Source organism: Urocampus carinirostris, chromosome 9, assembly GCF_059441175.1.
Source record: "Urocampus carinirostris isolate Australia breed hairy pipefish chromosome 9, RoL_Ucar_1.0, whole genome shotgun sequence".
NCBI classification, from domain to species: domain Eukaryota; kingdom Metazoa; phylum Chordata; class Actinopteri; order Syngnathiformes; family Syngnathidae; genus Urocampus; species Urocampus carinirostris.
Window position 1 is genome coordinate 22,520,610 of NC_142357.1, and position 20,131 is coordinate 22,540,740.

General features: G+C 40.2%; 1 protein-coding gene and 1 long non-coding RNA gene across 2 annotated transcripts in view; both read left to right on the top strand.

Annotated features, from left to right (window-relative positions):
• Positions 1-20,131, top strand: part of fstl5 (follistatin-like 5) — a 179,908-nt gene that overhangs the window by 98,411 nt on the left and 61,366 nt on the right. Inside the window, exons 7-8 of the mRNA XM_088343264.1 lie at positions 5,098-5,264; positions 17,058-17,178. Of these exons, the coding sequence (XP_088199390.1) occupies positions 5,098-5,264; positions 17,058-17,178 (288 nt within the window). The remainder of the gene's footprint in view (positions 1-5,097; positions 5,265-17,057; positions 17,179-20,131) is intronic.
• Positions 11,643-13,302, top strand: LOC148359607 (uncharacterized). Its single transcript, XR_015851333.1, has 2 exons — positions 11,643-12,083; positions 12,836-13,302. It is a non-coding gene; the product is annotated as an uncharacterized LOC148359607 (long non-coding RNA).

A 20,131-nucleotide genomic window follows, 5' to 3' on the forward strand; every position in this document is an offset into this window, starting at 1 on the left:
AAAACGTTAGCTTGTGTACAAAGTTATGTACACTTGTTTGAATATGTTCTGCCTTTGAGAAACATGTAAAGTGGTCTTTAAGTGCACCCTTGTGGTTAACATATTTTTTGTTGCTAAAAGGAAACAAAAGGGTAATAGTTGAGGCCCTTGTCCTAATAAACAGCAACTAAATCTGGTTATTTTCACTAGCTTTCTAGCTGACAACAAATGGGCTACTTTAGAGTGAGGACAGCACAGTAACTATAAAATAATAAGTTATTTTTAATAGTGAAACCCAATGTCATAATGTTTATTTATGTTTGATGAAATTAAATATATTTATTTATCTTATGCAATCCTAACTATTACTGTAGTTTTAATTCAATGCTTCTTATGGCCAAAAGCGCCTTATATATGAAAAATATGTCACAAAAGACTATTTTTGGGGGGTGCACCTTATAATCAGGTGTGCCTTATACTGTAGTGCGTAAAATAAGGTATACTCGACCATAGTTTATATATATATATATATATATATATATATATATACACAGTATGTATATTATATTTATGTTGGTTTTACTGCTCCTAAAAATCATTGGGTTTCCAGGAGCAGAGCTGCACTTGGCTTGTGTATAGAGTAAACATGTAACAATATCACGACAGTTGCACTCACTGTCTCTTAACTCATGTTCTGTAGGAGGAAACTCGGTCATAAAAAAAGAATCCCCTCCGAGAAGTTTCCCAGGAACCCTCTTTCCTGGGATCAGCGGCAGATTGAGTTTGTAGCTCGTAGCGCATCCTAGTGGCATTAGGCGACAAGATTGAACAGTTAGAGGATGCTGTTATGGGAATGAGATTTTGAATCAGTTGATCCACCAGGCACCAGCCAGACATGTCAAGATTTGCAAGAATTCGGCATCCATGAGGAGAAGACGTGTGGAATAGACTGACCCGAGCTCACTGGACAGTGGATCCAATTTCCTCGCCCATTTGGGTTCTAAATCTGGGGAATATATGATGGGTTTTACTTACCCAGGACATCGAGTGAGTTGGAAAACATGGCCAAAGATTCAAAACCAGGACTCAGATTGGTCCCTACTAGAAAAAGAGTGACGCCTCTATTTGCATCAAATCTCTGACATTTCCCAAATAGATGCTTTTGTTTTAACTTATCATTATTGCTTGCTAGTGGGATGTAAATATTAAATAAACTTGAAAATGAATCTAACCGTGCAATGGTATTTATTTTCTATGAATATTCAGGTAGAGTGGGAGTTACGAATAAAAATACAGTTGATAATATCAGGCTTAAGACTTCTGAGTCATTCCTTTTAGCCGTGGATGAATCACAACAATGATAGTTCATAGCAAGGTGGTGGAAGCTTGGACCGCTGGGTGTTAATAATCCTCTAATTTCGCCATGATCCCACCGGCGGTTTCGTCGGGCAAGTGAGAGATTATCAGTCTTAGCTGTGATCCACACTATTCTCTCAGTGTTCTTCTCCCATTGGCCAGTTGATATCGTGCATGTCGACCGCAGTCTCCAAGGCGGGCGAGGTTAAGACGAAAATGCGCTTGGTCTTTAGATTTGGATTGTACACCTTCAGTAGCATAACTAATGAAGTCTGTTTTGGAGAGACGGCTTAAAGAAGGCTTTTTCAGAGACATGGAGTTGCATAACACAACTCAGTGACTTGACTCCGTGCTTTTGACTACCACGGCCACCAATGGAAACAGTCATTGCATCTGTGAAGAAAAAAAATCCAGATTGACTTTTTTAGAGGGGGACGTGTAGCACTTTACAGGAACTTCAGGACTTCAGCAGCAAATATTGCTTTCTTACACTGAAAATAAACTCACCAATCACATTTTCTCTCATTTTTAGCGGTACCGACTAAAAGCTTTGCAAACTCTTTATTGGGTATTTTTGACCAAACATTTAAGACAGTGGCAGTGTTGTTAGCAAATGTAATGTTTATGCTTTCTTGTTTGAAGTACCTGATAAGTAAATCAATCTTTTAAAATTTCAGATTTGTTCTTGTTCTGCTTGCTTACAATATGTAGTTTTTTTTACTATTGGACACCTGCAAAGTAGTTTGCTTAGGGCCCGGTCACACAGACATTTGCGGCTGAATGACGGCTAAAATTTTGGGATTTTTTTTCGCCCGTGTTTACCCGCAATGGAAAATGCGCAAAAATGGCCAACCCGCTTTTGACCTGTGGTGTGGCCGGAAAAAAGACGCCGGCGACTGTTCCCCTTCCTCTCATCGCGTCATTTGCGGGTCCTTTCCGTGTTTAGACCAACAACAACCAACCAAACCGCCCTACACCCTCACGTGACTTTTCCTTCCATGTTAACAAACGCATTTTGTAAAATAAGATCGCAATTTTTGGTTTAAATAAACGCGTTATATAGACTAGGATCTACCAATTATTATAATTAGCTCGCTTTATAGTTTTAATAAGTGTTTTATATAGAATACGTTCGCATTCGTTGGGAGCGCAGGAGAATGCGCGTTCACGCGAGGGGGGTGGGGATCTACCGTCAATTTACGTTCACAATAATAACAATGACGGAACGGTTTAATCTGTACTACATTTCCAACAAATGAATAATGAAGAGGTATTGATTGTATATTCGTCATTGCATTCTTTACTTCATTGTGATATAGGATGAAGTAAACATAGTTGAAGTAGCGGGGGAACGCTAATTTTGGAACCGGGCTGTAGAAGAACATGATGGTACAAATCGCAGTCTCGTGAGGAAAATGATTACAAGCTATAGCATCATTCTTATTTTACTATCGAGTTAAGAAATGTCAAGATATTAAAATGGATTAAGACCAAGATGTTATGATGATGGAGAGGGGGTGGGGCTGAAGGATTTAGTGAGGTTTACCTCATTAATCAATATCTATCAGAATCAAAATGTGTATTAAGGCATGATAGCTGGGATTCTTAATCTTAGCCAAAAAGCAAAGTTAAGGTCCTAGCTTCACAGCCTTACTGCGACCATAACAGATGCACCAAATAATTTATTCGAAATGAAGAGAAACTACGCTGACGGGGATGTTCACCCCTTTGACGTCACGAGCACGCTCGACATTTGCGCTGTTTATACGCAGAGAAAGGCGTTTGACTGTCACACGCGTAACACGCTAATTTCACGTAATAACACCGCGATACAGGCACAGAACATGCTATTACCATGCTCCACCCACGATTACCCGCTGAAATTCCCCGTCCTACCCAAGTGTAACTGCGCCCTGGCCGCGACCATAGCACGTCATTTCTGCGTCATTAACTCGTGTTGACCACGTGTGCGGCACGCGTTTTAAACACGTGCTCAAACTTTTGAGCTGCTCAAAAGTTTTGAACGCGCCCAACCACGTGAAAATTTGCGACCGCGAGTAAAGCACTGCTCTATCTCGTGTATATTGCGGGCTCAAAACGTCAAATAACGGCCTAGCGGCATCTGCTTCACGACTGGATAATTCTGGTCGCGTTCGAGCCTCTCTACGCTCGTTTAAGTAATTGTACTCGCGGTCTGAAGAATTAACCAGGGCAAAAGTAAATCACGTTGCTACCCGCTCGCCAATTCCCGAACAATTCCCGAACTCGAGTCAAGCACAGCTTCATAACGATTCAACGGCGAGCTCAATACGTCCAATTGCGTCCGCCTCTAGGGCAGAAATTTCTGGCCGTCATTCAGCCGCAAATGTCTGTGTGACCGGGCCCTTAGGATACCAGGGTTGAAAATTGAACATCCTTCAAAAGAAAATTTTGTAATTATTTTTTTTTGGACATGAGTATTTCTTAGCAAAATAGGTCAGGCGAATTGTTCTGACAGTTTATGTACCCCTTGCACACAAGCTTCATTCATGAGAACTAAGTCCCGATTCCACCTTACTACATTTGTATTATTTGATACTTGTTGAACCACAAACGTAGTCATTGTCACCACCAGCACACAGGGTAGACCCAAGTGTAACGTTTACCACAAGTTTTATTGAAATAAAGAGGAAGCGCTGCGCCCACGATCCGGTGTTCGCTGGACGCGGCAAGTAAGACGCTCTCGCACTTGGGTTGTGATTCGAACACGAAAAAAAATGTGTCGTAAGCTGGGACGGGAGAGCAGACGTGGTCGGGATGAAACAGGTCGTAGCCGGGGGCAAAAACGGGACAGGTGGGAGTCAAGGCCTTGTATGAACAGAGGTTTGCATGCGGACTGACAACAGGGGACCGACGGGACTGGGTTTAACTAGGGACAGGGAGTCAATCAGAGCCCGCAGCACTGGATGCCAAATGAGCGGGCACATGTGAATCACATCGGTAATCATGACAGTCCTTGTGTCACACAGTCGTTTCAAACATATTGTTCAATCTTTTTCTGTGTTGTATCCCAAGTTTTCTTTTTTGGGAGTTGAGCTTGGTTTTTACAACAGCTAGTTTGATCATACTTCAGGGTTTTGAGATATGGGTTTGAATTTCAAGTTTGAGGCACCTGTGTGTCGTCATGGTCAGTTGATATTTGGGTTTCGTTAGTCAGGTTTAGGGTTTGCGATCAAAGTTTATGTTTGAGGATTAGAACTCAGAATACAGTACACTCAGAATACGTGTTAAAGTTTATCTCCAGGGATTTTGGTTTTAGGTTTTATCGAGATAATTAGAGTTATTGCTTGAAGAAGTCCAATTCATAGTCCCAAACGCCGGATTTGCGAGAGTCTGTTTGCAATGCATCGATTTACTTGAAGTGCTTGGGGATAATTGTCCTGTGTCTTAGCAAGACTGCTATTCATTAAGTTTGATTGAAGCCAAGATTAGCCTTGGTCCAAGCATACCTCGCTGACAATTCCCTGCTTTGGTTGTTCAGGGATCGTTAAATTATTTAAGTATCCTCCCTCATTAAATTGCAATACCAATAGTGTTTTCTTTTCACAAGCTTTAGTGCACACCGGTTACTAACATCACATTCATCAATCATCACATTTTAAATCTCTCAATGGGGATTTAAATCTTGGTCCCGATGGCAATTTAGTGAATGTTAAACTTGTTTTCAAACTGCTTCTGTATCCATGCATCATGATTAATAAAAGATCATTCCTGTGTGGACAGATGTGTATCTCCTTGAACTGCCAGAGTACCAGAGGGTGATCGTGAAATCGGTGACGGTAGGCCAGAGTGCCGTGTTAATGTGTGCCATCAACGGCCCGCGCCGCCCGCCCATACTGTGGAAGAGGAACAATCAGAACCTCAACGCCTTGAACCTGGACGACATCAACGTAAGTTTGACATCAATGGGACACAATTTGTAGTTGAGACAGATTATGGATTTAAGTATTCGCACTGGGTTAAGAGGGTTACTTTAAAAAAATCGAATTTCATACAATTACCTGTCACCTGTTGAAAATTGCAATCAGTAACATAATTCGAATACAGAGGCCCCTCGCTCCTTTGCGGATTTTTAATTGAATCGCCTTCATTGTCATTGATCGGGCATTTGGTTCTGCAGCAGACAGCACACAGCAAATGCTAAGGTTAGGAAGGGTTTTGTGCGTTGGGTGGGCGGGACTGTCTGTGTGCATGACTTTCATAGGCTGCAACTTGCTGTCACTCTAAGAGCCATACGGGCGCCCAAGTCAAAATTTCCAGCCCAAGCTTCCCCTTCCCGGGGAAGTGTGGGTTTCGGCTTGATTACATAGATTCGGGTTTGCTTCGGGCTTGGTCCCTCAAATCAAGTGTAAAATTAATTAAAATTAATACTTCGGCGGCGAAGTGCAGCAAAATAAAACAACAAACAAAATGGCACCGATAAGAAAATCATATTCTGTAGAGTACAAGATGCAAATAGAGAAATATTTGGCTGAGAAGCAGAAAGAAGGTTTTTAAAGCTTGTAAGATGACGTAAAGGACGCAGAGGTAGAAAAAGGAATCGTCGCATCTTTTACCCCAAAACCGTGGGTTGGATTTCATAATTTGGAGGTAAACTGATAGTTTTGTAAGTATGTTCTTTATTAGATAAGTTATATGAATAATATGACTTTGAAATGCAACTTCGGCGCCTAAGTGACTTGACTCAAGCAAAAGTACTGTTACTTCAGAAAAATATTACTCAAATAGAAGTAAAAAGCAGTCCTCTAAATAACTACGCGAGTAAATGTAAGTGCATGCTGTGCAGATCCTCGACCAAGAAAAATAAGAGAAAAGAAAAAACGGCAAGAGAGAAGCCGGGCCCGACCTAATGGTTGACATTTTAAGCCCGAACTCGGCCTGATGAGTGTGAGTGTTGGCGGGGATCTCAGGAAAAGGAAAATTAAGGTGAATACTTATTGAGGGCCTTCAAAGCCATTTCATCCCTTTTTCTTAGACGAAAAAGGGATGGCCTTGTGGCTCTTGTAAAAAAGGTGATTAATTTCATTATTGTCATTATGTTAGAGCATTTAAAATTCAGTTGTTAAAATTTGACTTTCTGTGTCTTTGAGCAAAACACCAAACTGAAGTTTTACGTTCGGGGGGATGTATGCATGAACAGATGCTTGTGTGAATGGGTGAACTTAAAGTATAGCGTGTTTATTGAAACCAATTGAAAACTCTGCCCATAGAACCAGAGGCAACACGATCGACATTTTCCTTAAAAGGACAATGTGTATTATTTAGCGCCTCCTAGTGGAGAAACACTACATTCCTTAAAAAAATGATTTGAACAATAAGCAAAAATTCTTGAATTATAACTATATTTTCAATTCGATGATTTTGTAAGTTGTTGTTTGGTTTTTCGAAAAATGACTTTTTACAGGGTTCGTATGGGTGCTTGAATTACTTAAAACTACTTGAACTTAACTACCTTGACTGCCTGGCCATATTTTATTCAAGGATGAAAATGGTGAAAATAAGAAAAGGACTGTTTCCAATGTGGTCTGATTGCCAACAAAAAAACTGAAAAGAATGAAAAATGAAGTTTATTTGCGCACATCTAGGTCACGCAACAAAAAGTGCTGCAATGATGATTTTAGCCAGAAGATGGGGTCAGCAAGAAGAACTGTTCAATTTACAGACACCGCCTTTACTGTTCTTAAAGGTGTGATCAGTTATACCAAAATGCTGTCTTCCTTTGTTTTTTTTTTCTTTCTTTTTGCATTTACTTATCTCCTTAAGTGCAACTTTCTGTTTTCTCCTTTTTCTAACAACTGGAACAATGAGTAAAATAGTGATTATGAATTGATGATGAGATCATTCTAAGGTCTTTTGCTACAGTCATCTACATCCCTAGTGGTCTGATCACTACACAGTGGATTTAGGATCATGATTATTATTGCTATTGTCATAGTTAGTATCACTAATGTTATTATTGAACTGGTCCACGAGAATATTGTCAGAAATTAAACCAGTCCATGCTACAGAATGGAGTTGGGGACCACCAATGGGTTGGTTGGATCCCTTAACCACACGAGTCACAGGGGCACAATTTCCTGTGATGTGTCATAGGCAAATACAGCCTGGTGGTGCCCATACCTCTTCACACCTGATTTTAAGGTTTGTCGTCGCTGTTTTTTTTTTTAACATCTTGCCTGCCTCCGACAGTAAACGAGACAAAACACAACAATGAGCATGATGAGCAGTTTTGGCTAAATATTATGTTGGGAAGGGCCTACTGATGATTTAATTTTGCAACACCAACTGAATTTAGTTTGACAAAATCCTCACTGACTGCTAATATACGGACAAAAAGACACCACAAAATCAAATCTTCATGTAAAATGATAGACTGTCGATTATTTATTCATTCTCGTTTTAAATTATCGCTTGGCCGCAAATTAGGAGGGGTGGATGTGTGTTAACAAATGTAGGCGTTTGAAAATATTCACTGGTAAATGCCCTTTGTTCTCCTCCTCAGTAGGCAGTAAACGTTCAGAAATACTGTTACAGGCCTCACACTGAGTAGCCGGTATCCAGAAGATAGTTTTTACCTTTTTTTTAGGGTGAAGAAAAGCTTCTGTGATGGCAGCGTATAATTATCGTATGATTACAGAATATCAGATTTACACACAAAAACAATGGACCAAAAAAACGTGTCAAGTACTCTTGTTCACCCTTCGGGAAATTGCATAAATATAGGCCAAAAACCCATAAGCAGAACTTATATGACACTTCAATCTAATTTAATTTATTAAAAAATCCAAATAAATGCCCAGGAGCCATACAAAACGTCACGAAATGATCGCCAGGTCGCCATTTTGAATTAAAATGTTAAATACCTTCGTTTTGCCTCTCAAACACTTCGCCTCGCGATTTTCCAAAAACCCAACTCATGCATTCCAAATATGCCCCACAGTCCTTGTGACCATATTGTAGTTGTGTTAAACATATTATGAATCTGCTATTTTTAGGGTGAAGAAAAGACAAGATAATTGAAGAAGTCGTGACACAGCATACCATTCACAGGCCACACTTTCCCATATCAACAACAGAAAAATAAAACCTTCAAACTTGTGACCATAAACATAAATATTTAGGCGTCACAATCCTAATATAAATGCGTGTAGACTTTCACTATATATGGACGCAAACAACTGGCGTTTTCGCCGTGGAGACAGAAAAATGGAAATGACCTGTAGAAATCTCATTACTGGCAAAAAAAACATTTTTTGGGATTGTTTGGTAGTTGCTGGCCCCTTATGAGACCTTTAGTGCTCTGTGTTGAGACTTAGACAATAAGCAAGCACATCTTTTGCTCTTGTGCTGCATTGAAATGGCTGTGAGGGACAACAGGGGTGATTTCAGGGTTGTGGTAAGAAAATGAAGGTGGATATTAGGGGCTTCAAAAGTAGCAACACAGTGTGTATGTGTATTTGCCTCAGTGAATCTAGTGTGGAGGAGACACCAGATGAGATGACCTTATTTTTATTTTCTCACATTTCTACTGTGTGAATGCGTACGCGTGATGCATAATAAAGTCAAGGGTGTCGCAGTCGATAAAGGGAGCTCCAGTGAAGCCGGTGATGTAATACATTCAATCTTGATGACCCTTCAAATGAGTGGCACAGCTGTCCACCGCCATCCTCCGACACTCCACGGAGGAGCCTGACGCATTTAAACGCTCAATTTTGCACATTTTTATATATCCAGCTGAGAAATATACGGAGAGCGAAAGAAAAATCTCACGACGTGACAAAGAAGGAAACGTCATGACAGATTATTTCTTCACGCCGGTCTGAAGGATTTACGTGAGTGGAGAGCCCAAGAATGTGCAAAGGGCTCTGTTGGGTTGCTGAAGTCGGAAAATATTTTTTTTGCTGCTGAGACCCTGCACCTAAATGAAACCGTAAGGAAAGTCTTACAGTGCTAATTGCATTGGAAGCTCTTGCTAATGCGTCTAAATTAGACTTATTTTGAAAAACTGACTTTCGAATGGCTTGTACACAAAGAAGTTGGGCTTCTTGAGGGCATGCACACCCATTTTCACGATTGTAAGTATCATTATCTGGAGCTTATCATTGACCAGCAACTTAAAAAAATATATAAATATTTATTTTATAAGTTTACGTGATGAGTTCATTCTTTTTTTAGTATAGGACACCTGCAAAGGAGATTGCATAGGATGCCATAGGATGATTGTGACTATTATACTTTACTGTGGGCCAATCGTCTTGCTGTTTTTTGATATCCACGCCATTTAAACCGGATCTCCAACAAGGGCAAACAGGCTTGGAGACAGCTTCTTACCCAGGGCCATCACACCCCTGAACAAAGGCACAAAACTGTAAGAACATAAATACTACTGCACGAAACTGTGGAACTGTATATAGCATTTACATTTTTTTTTTTAATCTTGGATGCAACAAAGCGCCAATCCTTGTTGCCAGAGTGTTGAGTTTTGAAATTTACACACTCATAATAAGGGACGAAGACATCAATGGATTTCGAACTTGCAAGGACAGAAAGGAAGAGAAGCCTTCAGATAAGAACATCCAACCTTTTCTAAAAGCCCTTCTTCATTAAATCCTCCAGGTTATAATAATCAGGTCAGCCTTAAGGGATGTGGACATCAGAGAACAGCAACATCATCATCCAATAGTGAGAATGATGTAAAAAGTGCATAATAGTCAAAATAACAGACCACTGAGTGAAATAGTAAAACACCTAACTGAGCTAAAATAGAAAACAACTGTGCAGTAATAATAGACAAAGTCTCGAAGATACCTGGTTACCTCAGCAAACTTAATTGCAGGTGTTCGATACAGAATAGATCCAATACAGCACAGAAACAGAGAAATAAATCAATTATTTATTGTAACATATATATATATAACGATTTTCTTAACACAGAGTAAAAAAGGCTATGCATTTGCCCCACAGAGCCAACATTTTGTCCTAACTCAAAAGTTAAACAGTCTAGTCCCCTGTATATTCTATTTTGAATTATTTTTCTTTTTAAATATTAATTGTGTGCGTACACCTTGTCTGTCTTAGTTAATTGTAACCGTCTTCATCAAGTTTTGTGTAATGCAGCGGCTACGTGTGCTGGGGCCAGGAAGTTGACCAGCGTGTCTGTGGGCACAGTGCAAAAAGCAGCTTATGGTTTAATTTGTTGCAGGCTGTTGCATCATCGCTTGAAGCTGTCAGCCTGGTGGGGCCGCAGTGATTGGTTAAGACTAAAGTGATCTGATTGGTAAAAGCCGTGCATTGGGGGAATTTAAGGAGCGTCCATGAATATTTGAAATCAACTGATCCATGAAGAAATGAAATGGGACAGGAATGATCTTGTACGGGAGGAGTCTGATGCAGCAGCATGTTAGCCTCCACAGTGAAGAGCATTCTGTCGTACAGCTTTACGTTGGGGTTTGCTGAAAGCACGACAGAGAAGACTTACAGGGAGTAGTCAGCACATTCCAAAACATTAATGGCTGTGCTCTACCCAATCTCGAGACATTGCCAGCACAACAATATACATCTTGCTGCTTATTTATAGAAAAAAACGAGTCTTATTACTAAACTTATTTCAGAAGTGCTTAAGTGTTTAATGTCATTGCACTGTGTTTCATGGCACTATTGTTCTGATTCACTTAAAACTTAGTTCAGTCTCTGAGCACTACCTTATGAATAAAATGTTTTGCCTGATTTTTCTCTTTTAATCCTTTATTTCATGTTTATCCTGGAGTATCACATCATATCCTGTTGTAAACAATCTTCACTACGTTGTTATCAATGACAATAGTAAAGACAGAATTAGTACGGGTGCTTGAAATCTTTATATATGCTTGAGAGTTTTGGTTGTATTTTCAAGGTTTAGTGCTTGTAAATGTTTAAAATTATTGCCATGTTTGCTGGCAGTCTGACTCGATAGACCACGCATTAAATGAAGAAAAAATAAATGAAGTCTGCTTAAAAATGACACTGAAACGCCTGCTCTGGTGGCTTTGCTTGGCCATTGCATTTCTTCCCTCATGACTAACGGTAGCTGGTATTAGTTTGTATGGCGTTGTCAAATGAAGCGTCATTGTACCGGACGTGTCGAACCCAAAAGGACCGATGAAGAGGCCAGGATGCCGGGCACAGGATAAATTGGAAAATTGTCTTTTAAAGTGCTTAAAAGTGCTCAAATTTGGTCAAAAAAGGTGTATGAACCCTGTAAAGACCAATGGGGCGGCAGTAGCTCAGGAGGTAGAGCGATCGTTTTAGGATTAAGGGATCCCAGTTCGAATCCCGGCTTGTCCGTGTTACTTGTCGAAGTGTCCTTGGGTAAGACATTGAACCCCCAATTACCCCCAATAAGCAGGTTAGCGCCTTACATGGCTGCACAGATCACGGCCGCTATTGGGAAATGTGAAGCACAATGTAAAGCGCTTTGGGAAGTCATTGGCCGAGTCCCATTCTTCGCACTTTCACTCGCTATGTGCCCTAGTCACTCGGTTTGCGCGTTCACGTGAAAATGGAGTGTGTCCCGATACTCTCAAGTCCGAGGCAGAAGTGACCTCAAACCATGTCGTAACCACTTCAAGACCGAGGGGGCTCCCTACCTCACTTGGCGGCGAAGTGACTACCCAGAAGGCTTTGCGAATTCTCAATATCAACAAACATGCCCGGAAAGGAACCGCACAAATGTAAGTAGTTTTCCACAACCACGCATGTATTTGCAACAAAATGTATTGAGATATCTTAGTTGGACGTAAATGCAATAGAAAATCGTATTTTCGCGTTAAAACATGAACATTGCAAAATCGCTACTTTACGAAGTGCACAAATCTACCAAGGGAGCTGCCAAAAAATAATCTTCACGCTACAAACTCTAAAGTAGGATAACTGCAGAAAATCACGGTTCAGCCCATCCCTGTTTGTATCTTAAACGAGTCGTGCTTTTACATGTACATGGCCAGTCGCTAAAGGAGCATAGTCAGAATAACGTTCTGGACATACGCGCTTGTTTACTGCACACAATTTCGGGTGTCGTGTTTTATTTACAATATGATTATTTCATGTGAGATCAGAATGCATTAGTTTTCATCATGCATTATGAGTAATGTCTCCGAATTTCACGTGGAAATACAGTTGAAACAAATTACTATCACACAGTCCACTGCCTTCTCTGTAAACACATATTAAGTAAACTAATTACCTTTTCAAAATGTTGTCCAAATGTGGAGACAATTCTAAAGCATATGTGATGCTGGCCAATAGAAGGCTCTTACAGCCATAAGAATAACATGTCAATTTTGTGTATCTATTCACTATCAAATAATTATCCAGAACACATCCTATAATTTCTCACATCAACTTGTTGAGCATCCTATACACAGTTGTTTTTGTGCAATACACAAGCATTAAGTAATTCTTGTTTTTTCCACCCAATCTAAAGGCCAATGTAGAACGTCCCGTGGAAGAGCTGGCCACCATCACAGCTACCACGCCATCCACACCGACGGGCACGTCGTTGGCATCTTCTAATCCGGCGCCAAACCCCAAATCACCCAGAAAAAAAAGGAAGCACGATACACTCCTTGACTTTTTGAAAGCGGAGTCTGCCGGAGTGAGGAAAAGGCTCGAGGAAACTGTGGCCAAAACTGAGCGGTTCCCGTCCTTTTTGGGAAGCTCGTGGACAAATTTCCAGAACAGTGACATCCCTGCAATGTTTCCCTTTGTTTTATAAAAGGAAAATATTTTATTTTATTAAGAACTCAATGAAGTTCCAGTTTGTGTTTTCCAGCTTTATGGAAGTATTGGTATATTTTTGTTACAATTTGTGACATATTATTTATTTACTATTATGTATTTCGGCCCAATGTGATTTTGTTTTTCTGAAAGTAAACTATTATTTAAACTGGAGTGATTTGTAGTTGTTTTCTGTCCAACAGTCACATAGTTCACACACAGTATCTCACATCATTATGAAATAAACCACCAAGGTGTTACTCAAAATAAAGATGTTTATTGAATAGTAATGCAGAAAAGCACGGAATGCAAATGTGGGTCTGACTTCCAAAGCCTAAAACATGGCTTTTGGGCAATTTATTCCATATTAACTGTGGACAATTCTGTGTATCGTGGACCTGGGAACCCTGAAAACCCGTGACACCACACGGTAGGACAGACCGTGGGCCAGCCAGTATAGGCCCTCCAGCCATGGCCCTGTTCCCTCTTTAGCAGCTCCTGCAGGGCCCACATGACCTTCTTGCTCAACCTTAAGTCCTGAATGAGTTTTGACTTCACATCGAACCATAAGCACAGGATGGGAACATTCCTGTCCAACCTGTCCACGCTTATGGGACAGCCACTCTGGAACACAATAGATAACAGACAATTTAGACATAAATGTGGGCATAGATGATGTAAGCATCATGAAAACATGTTGAAATGAGCTTTTTTATATCCAATGACAACTCTTTTGAATTAAATTCCTTATGAACCAAGGTTTTTGGGTCGTACAGGGAAGTTTGGTGACGATATTATGTCAGCTTAAGGGTCAGGTGGACTGTTCTTGTGTTTGTTTACTTTTCATCATGTCACACACTAAAGACCCCTACTATATGTCATAAAATGGCATTAAGATACTAATAAGTAGATTGCCATTTATGTCTACACAAACATAAGGTATTATGTGAACGTGCATTGTATGTTAACTTTTACTGTATTTGACCGAACGGGTCATTTTTTTAATGAGTGTACGTACCTTGTAAAGATGAATCAGCACTACATAGCGCCGAAGCTGTCTTCAGTATAGCACATTTCTCCTCCGTTTATTGGAGACACGGAAAAGATGATGAGCTTTCAGGCAATCGGTAATAACACAGCAGTAGCGGGCATTTTTAACATTGCACGAACTCTCCAACTGACACACTACAAGTTGAGACTCGAGTTGTTTACATGTGACGTAGACCAATACGTCACTGAGGTCTACAGCCAATTAATATTACCGCCATCTCCTGGACAGGGGTGGAACCTTGCAAGTCTTGTCCAAGCCATCTCCGCTTTGCACTTCACTCGCGGAGGGCACTCCTCTTCGAGGGACCTCACTGGAGGGTCCTCAGGGCCGAGTGAGAGAAATGGGATTGGGCCATTGACTTGAAAAGCGCTATATAAATGCAGATCATTTCATTTCATTTCAATGAGGCAGACTCTAACTTTGTTTAATTTTATCAGTATATGTGAACTACCGTTATAAGGCCTTGTTGGTCTTTAAGCGCAAATGGACACCATGTTTTGGCCTCAGGGTCGCCGCCAGCAACCTTGCAGACTGAAAAATGAAGTACAGCAAGGATGAAAGTCAGAGAGGCAAGGGCTTCGCTAGAGCTTCCCAGCTCCGTGCTTACTGAGTATGTATGGCTTTGTGGGGTTGCTATGTAAGGAGGTAAGGGGGCCATACAAGGGCAGGTGGATTTACCCTTAGGAGGCTATAATTAATACGGCCGTCACAAGTAACCTGCTTCAAAACACAGTTAACCTCGCCAGGCCAAATTGCACACTCACACGTGTTAACTACAGTATATTTAATGTCCCTATACATTCTGTCCCAAATGAGTTACTCGATGTAAATTAATACCTTCTTTAAATAGACCTCCACTAGAGGAAAAAATCTGTTATTGAGCACAATGTTACCTTGACTGCAATGGGCAAGTTTTTGCTGTTTTAAGCCAATGGCATTGCTCGAGGGAAAGCTAATTTTAAAAACATTAAGAATTCACCTAAAATACTGGGATGCTTTAGTAATAGAGTAAATAGTATTTAAAAAGTGATGTTTGCTGTTTTTTTATATTGATTATAAAAAAAAAAATTAACGTTTTTTTCCAGACTTGCAGACTTCTGGTAAACCCCAATTTGGCCAGAATTTTGAAAGTGCATCTTATAACTTGGCGCGCCTTATTCACCGTAGAATACGGTGGTTAGGATTGGTAATGCATACAATTAATGTGTATATCTGTACTACTGGTGGTCTAGTGATAAGATAGATAGATAGATAGATAGATAGATAGATAGATAGATAGATAGATAGATAGATAGATAGATAGATAGATACTTTATTCATCCCCGCAGGGAAATTCACACTTCCAGCAGTCTACCCCGTTGTTTATTAACAGATTAACATGATGCCCTAGAGGTGCTTGTAGCGGAGTGGATGACGTCACACGCCAGTCCAAAAGTTCGACATCCCTGCGGCAGATGGAAATCTTTTTCTTTGTGTCCAGGGATACACCACCTCGTGTTAGCGAGTCCTTCTCCTCTCCGATTCCCGTAAGCTTTTGTGTCTCTGTATAGCGACGCTGAAGCCGGATTGCTCCGGGGAGCTTCGGGTGGCTACACGTTAGCGTCCAGAATGCTAAACGTGAGCCACGTTTCCGCAAAACACAGCAACTGCGCTCTCTGTGCGCTTCAATGTTTTCTACCAGCACTCGTTGATCTCATTTGGTAGTGAGTTCGCATTTACCATGATTGCGGATGGTACCGAAGACTTATAACACCGCTAGCCGCTTAGCTAGCTCCGGTTCTTCCTCCACGATAGGCCCCTTCATCACGCCGGCACGAGAATTCTTAGGGGCAAGGAGTTGATTCCTTGAATAAACGCATTTTTGTGCGCTAAAACCCATGTCCATAGGATAGAAGTAATCCATAGTGTAGTTGTCAAAACGGGAAGATAAACATCAAAGATAGAAGCAGACAATAAAACAAAAAATACACAAAAAGTGAGAGATAACAGGGGAGCTGCTGGAAAGGCAGCCGCTCATGGCAGCGTTGCTTTGATCATGTAGATGCTCTCACCGCCACTATACGGTTTTAGTCAGCAACACTGCATCATCTCTGCAAAGCGTTATTTTATTTCATTAATATCATTTTTTTTATTATGTGTTTGTGTGTTTAATTACTATTTGAATGTGTTTTAGTGATCAGTGATATGTGTTTTACAGGTGGTAAGGATTAACCCAGGATGCCAGGAACGGATGATTTCGTTTTCATTTAACTCTTATAGGGAAAATTTGTTCGAGATCAGAGAAATTCTAGATATAAGCTTGATCCGGGAATTAATTAATCTCATCGGTAGCGGAGCGACTGTGTGTTATTGAGATGACATTTTTTCATAATTAATTTAATTAGCCAACTTTATAGCACCCGTTCATGCCCAAGGGAGCAAATGAATGACCCCCACATGGCCCTAAATCAGTCAGCTGGGACAAAGATTTTGTATGAACTAGTTCAAAATATGGGCGCCAGACACAATCTAATGCGGATAAGGCCAATTAGTCATTCCGAGTGTCATATTAAATTATAATGCCGTATTTTCCATAATTTCTAAATATAAACAATCACGCTAATAGAACTAACATTTGCCAATGCTCACAAAAAACTGCGCGCTAATGATTTTGTCAGCAACAAGTAGAGGCCGCCCAGAAAAATAAAACAGAAGAAATTAATCCGCCTAATGATGAGAGCAGTTTGAATTATTCATTCCACCGCAGAGGAATGTTTTGCTTTTTGACAAAAGCGAGCGTTGATTGTTCCCGATTGTAATTCACTCATTCTGCAAAGTAATGTGTTGCGTTTCTTCTGCCAAAGCTTCATTGGTCTCCATTTGTCTTTATTCCAATCAGGATTTTGGAGACGACGGCTCCTTGTACTTCACCAAGGTGAGCACCGCCCACATGGGCAATTACACCTGCCACGCCGACGGCTATGACAGACTCTTCCAGACGCACGTTCTCCACGTGGACGGTAAGATTGCTTCCCACCTCAAACGACTCTGTATCGTTCTTCGTAATCAATTAGGCGTCACGTGCGGCAGGTGGCCCATTCATCTCTCTCGCCAATTTAAGGGCATATTTTGAGCTCCGACTGAACGCTTTGGCAATGCTACGCCGGTATTCTCCCAACGTTTATGGCGGGGATTTACAAGGTGTTTACACGGTGAGAGAACTCGCCGACGGGAATCCCAAACATCTGCTGCCGTTGTAAATTACGCCCTCTGGTTCTGTGTCAAAAAAACTACAAATGATATCAGTTCCCAGGAAGTTCTTTTCATTAAAAGTAAGTCTCGGAACACAGTTGCTAATTTCTACTTAGTGGTTGTTCCCCCTTGATGTCTGCCTTTTAGTTAAAAAGGGGAATGTGATCTTGACACTAGCCACCTCCCACTAGGGAGATATGGCTCTCGTATATAATATATTTTATATATATATATATATATATATATATATATATATATATATATATATATATATATATATATATATATATATATATATATATATATATCCATTATCTGCACCGCTTATCGGCCATAAAAAAAGTGTATGAACCAACAACGCAAGCACGGGGAGGACATGCAAACTCCACACAGGAAGGTTCGATCTCATGGCCACAGAACTGTGCCACACACGCGCTGCCATGCTGATATATATATATATATATGTATATATATATATATGCATCTATAATAGTTTGAAAAGTAATTCCGTTACCCCTCATTACTGACACCCAAAAGTAGGGCATTTTTCTGATAGTAGCTTGCTAGTTACAAATGACCATACAGTGAAGAAAATAAGTATTTGAACACACTGCTATTTTGCTTTTCTCCCACTTAGAAATTATGGAGGGGCCTGAAATTTCCATCGTAGGTGCATGCCCACTGTTAGAGAGAAATTAGTTAGAGAGAATTCCATATCCATTTTGTCTCTGCGCTTCAAACCACCTTCTCCATTTCTGGGTACTGTCCAAGATGTTATGTTTTTTTCTCCAGGCATGATGTATGGAGAAACTAATTTTACATCGGAAAAAAAGAATAATTGAGTACCAAAAATGTTAATATTATGCGACAAAAGATACCAGGGAAAAAAAGAAATGGAAGTCTTGTGAAAGAATTGTTGTAAAAAAAAAAAGACTTTTGTAGGCCGTGCAACCTTTGCAATAATACATTAGTCAATTAATTCAAAAGTGAAAAATGTTTTTGTATTGCCGGAAACTCAGCAAAATGTATCGTGATGTCAAGTTTTTGACATGTTTGATAATGACTTAGTTGCCACACTTAGGATTGCTGTTGCTCACTGTTGTTTTAAGCGTTGCTCACCAACTTTGTGTGAACGCTCAGACTCCTGAAAAATTAGAGGGAGCATTGCTCGTTACCGAAAAAAGTAATTGCATTCCGGGTTTTCCCTCATCTCTTTTGCATTCATCCTAACACTGATCGTGTCAAAATATGTAATATTAAAAAGTAACTTTTGTGAAACACACTCAATATTTATTCAGTGTTGACTAATAGTGAAGATCCACAGCAAATTGACACTTGCATGATGGGGTTTATAATTGCCTCAGAGGTGCAAAGATTATTCAGTGAATCAACAAATTGAAGGTCAACCTTCGTTGCCTCTACAGGATCAAGTCATGTTTTTTCTCAGAGCTCGAAAGATTCGGATTTTAAGTTCCTTATTTCCTGTCCTTGGTTTGAGCAATGTTGTGTTTATGTGTGTAGTAATTCAGGTTCTCGCGGTCCTTGAGTCCAGTTTATCATGATGCTCCGAGGTTTATCACGCGCTATAACCAACCCACCCACCACTGTAAAAATTACGCCAAAGAATTAATGAAAAAAAACTGAAAAAAGGTTTCTAAATATGTACAGTGGAACCTCGGTTCTCGACCATAATCCGTTCCAGAACCCTGTTCGAAAACCGATTTGGTCGATCACCGAAAATCGTTTTTCCCATTAAAAGTAATGTAAAATCCTTTTAATCCGTTCCAACACCCTAAATGTTTACCATGACCGTAAACATGAAGCTAACCCAGGCTAATCGTACGTTTGCGTTAGCGTAATCTTCCGTACGAAAGATTACGCTAACATGAACGTGTAAAAATAAAAAAATCAGGTCGTTTACACGTCATTTAGCACCAAGGTCTCCACAACAAGTGGTGAGCGGTTAAAGGATAAAGAAAAGATTTATGAATAGGATTTCTTACCTCTGCGGTGGTCTGCAGAAGCCATGCTCTATTCCCTCGAAAGAAGGGAAACTCGCACATCTTCTTCATATTTTGCTATTATTTCTTTCTTAAATGCAATAGTTGTACGCACTACTCTTCTTTTTTCACCTGTAGCAACTTTGCAGCTTGCACCGACCTTCTTCCGAGGCATAATTAGGGGTTAAAACAATCCGTTCACCGATATTAAAAACGAAAGCAAAAAGAAGTGCGCGCGCACGTCATAACAGTTCTTCACGAGGGGTGGGGGCAATCTACACGTTCTACACCCGTATTCCGCTCAGAATCGCACCCTAGCGTACCGGCGTTCGAACTCCGATTTTTTGAACGAAAAGCGAAGCAAAAATTTCTCTAGATTTTTGGTCGAGAACCGATTTGTTCGAACTGAGAGGCGTTCGAAAACCGAGGTTCCACTGTACTTTGTTATTATGAATATGTGGGAAATAAGTCAAATATTTTAAATTAAAAAGGGAAATTTTGACAGTCTTTGTAGCTTTTTTTAGGTACAACACACTCAAAATTATTTTGTGAATTATTAATTCCCCAAAGGAAAAAATAAACTATTTGTGGACAGTTGTACAATGGAATGGTACAGTACTTAAATATGGGCCTAAAGGGAATAGGGTGAAGCCGAAGCTATTTACTTATTTGGGTGTTCATTATTATGAATAAAATTCGTTTTCAGATTTTAAAAGAAGAA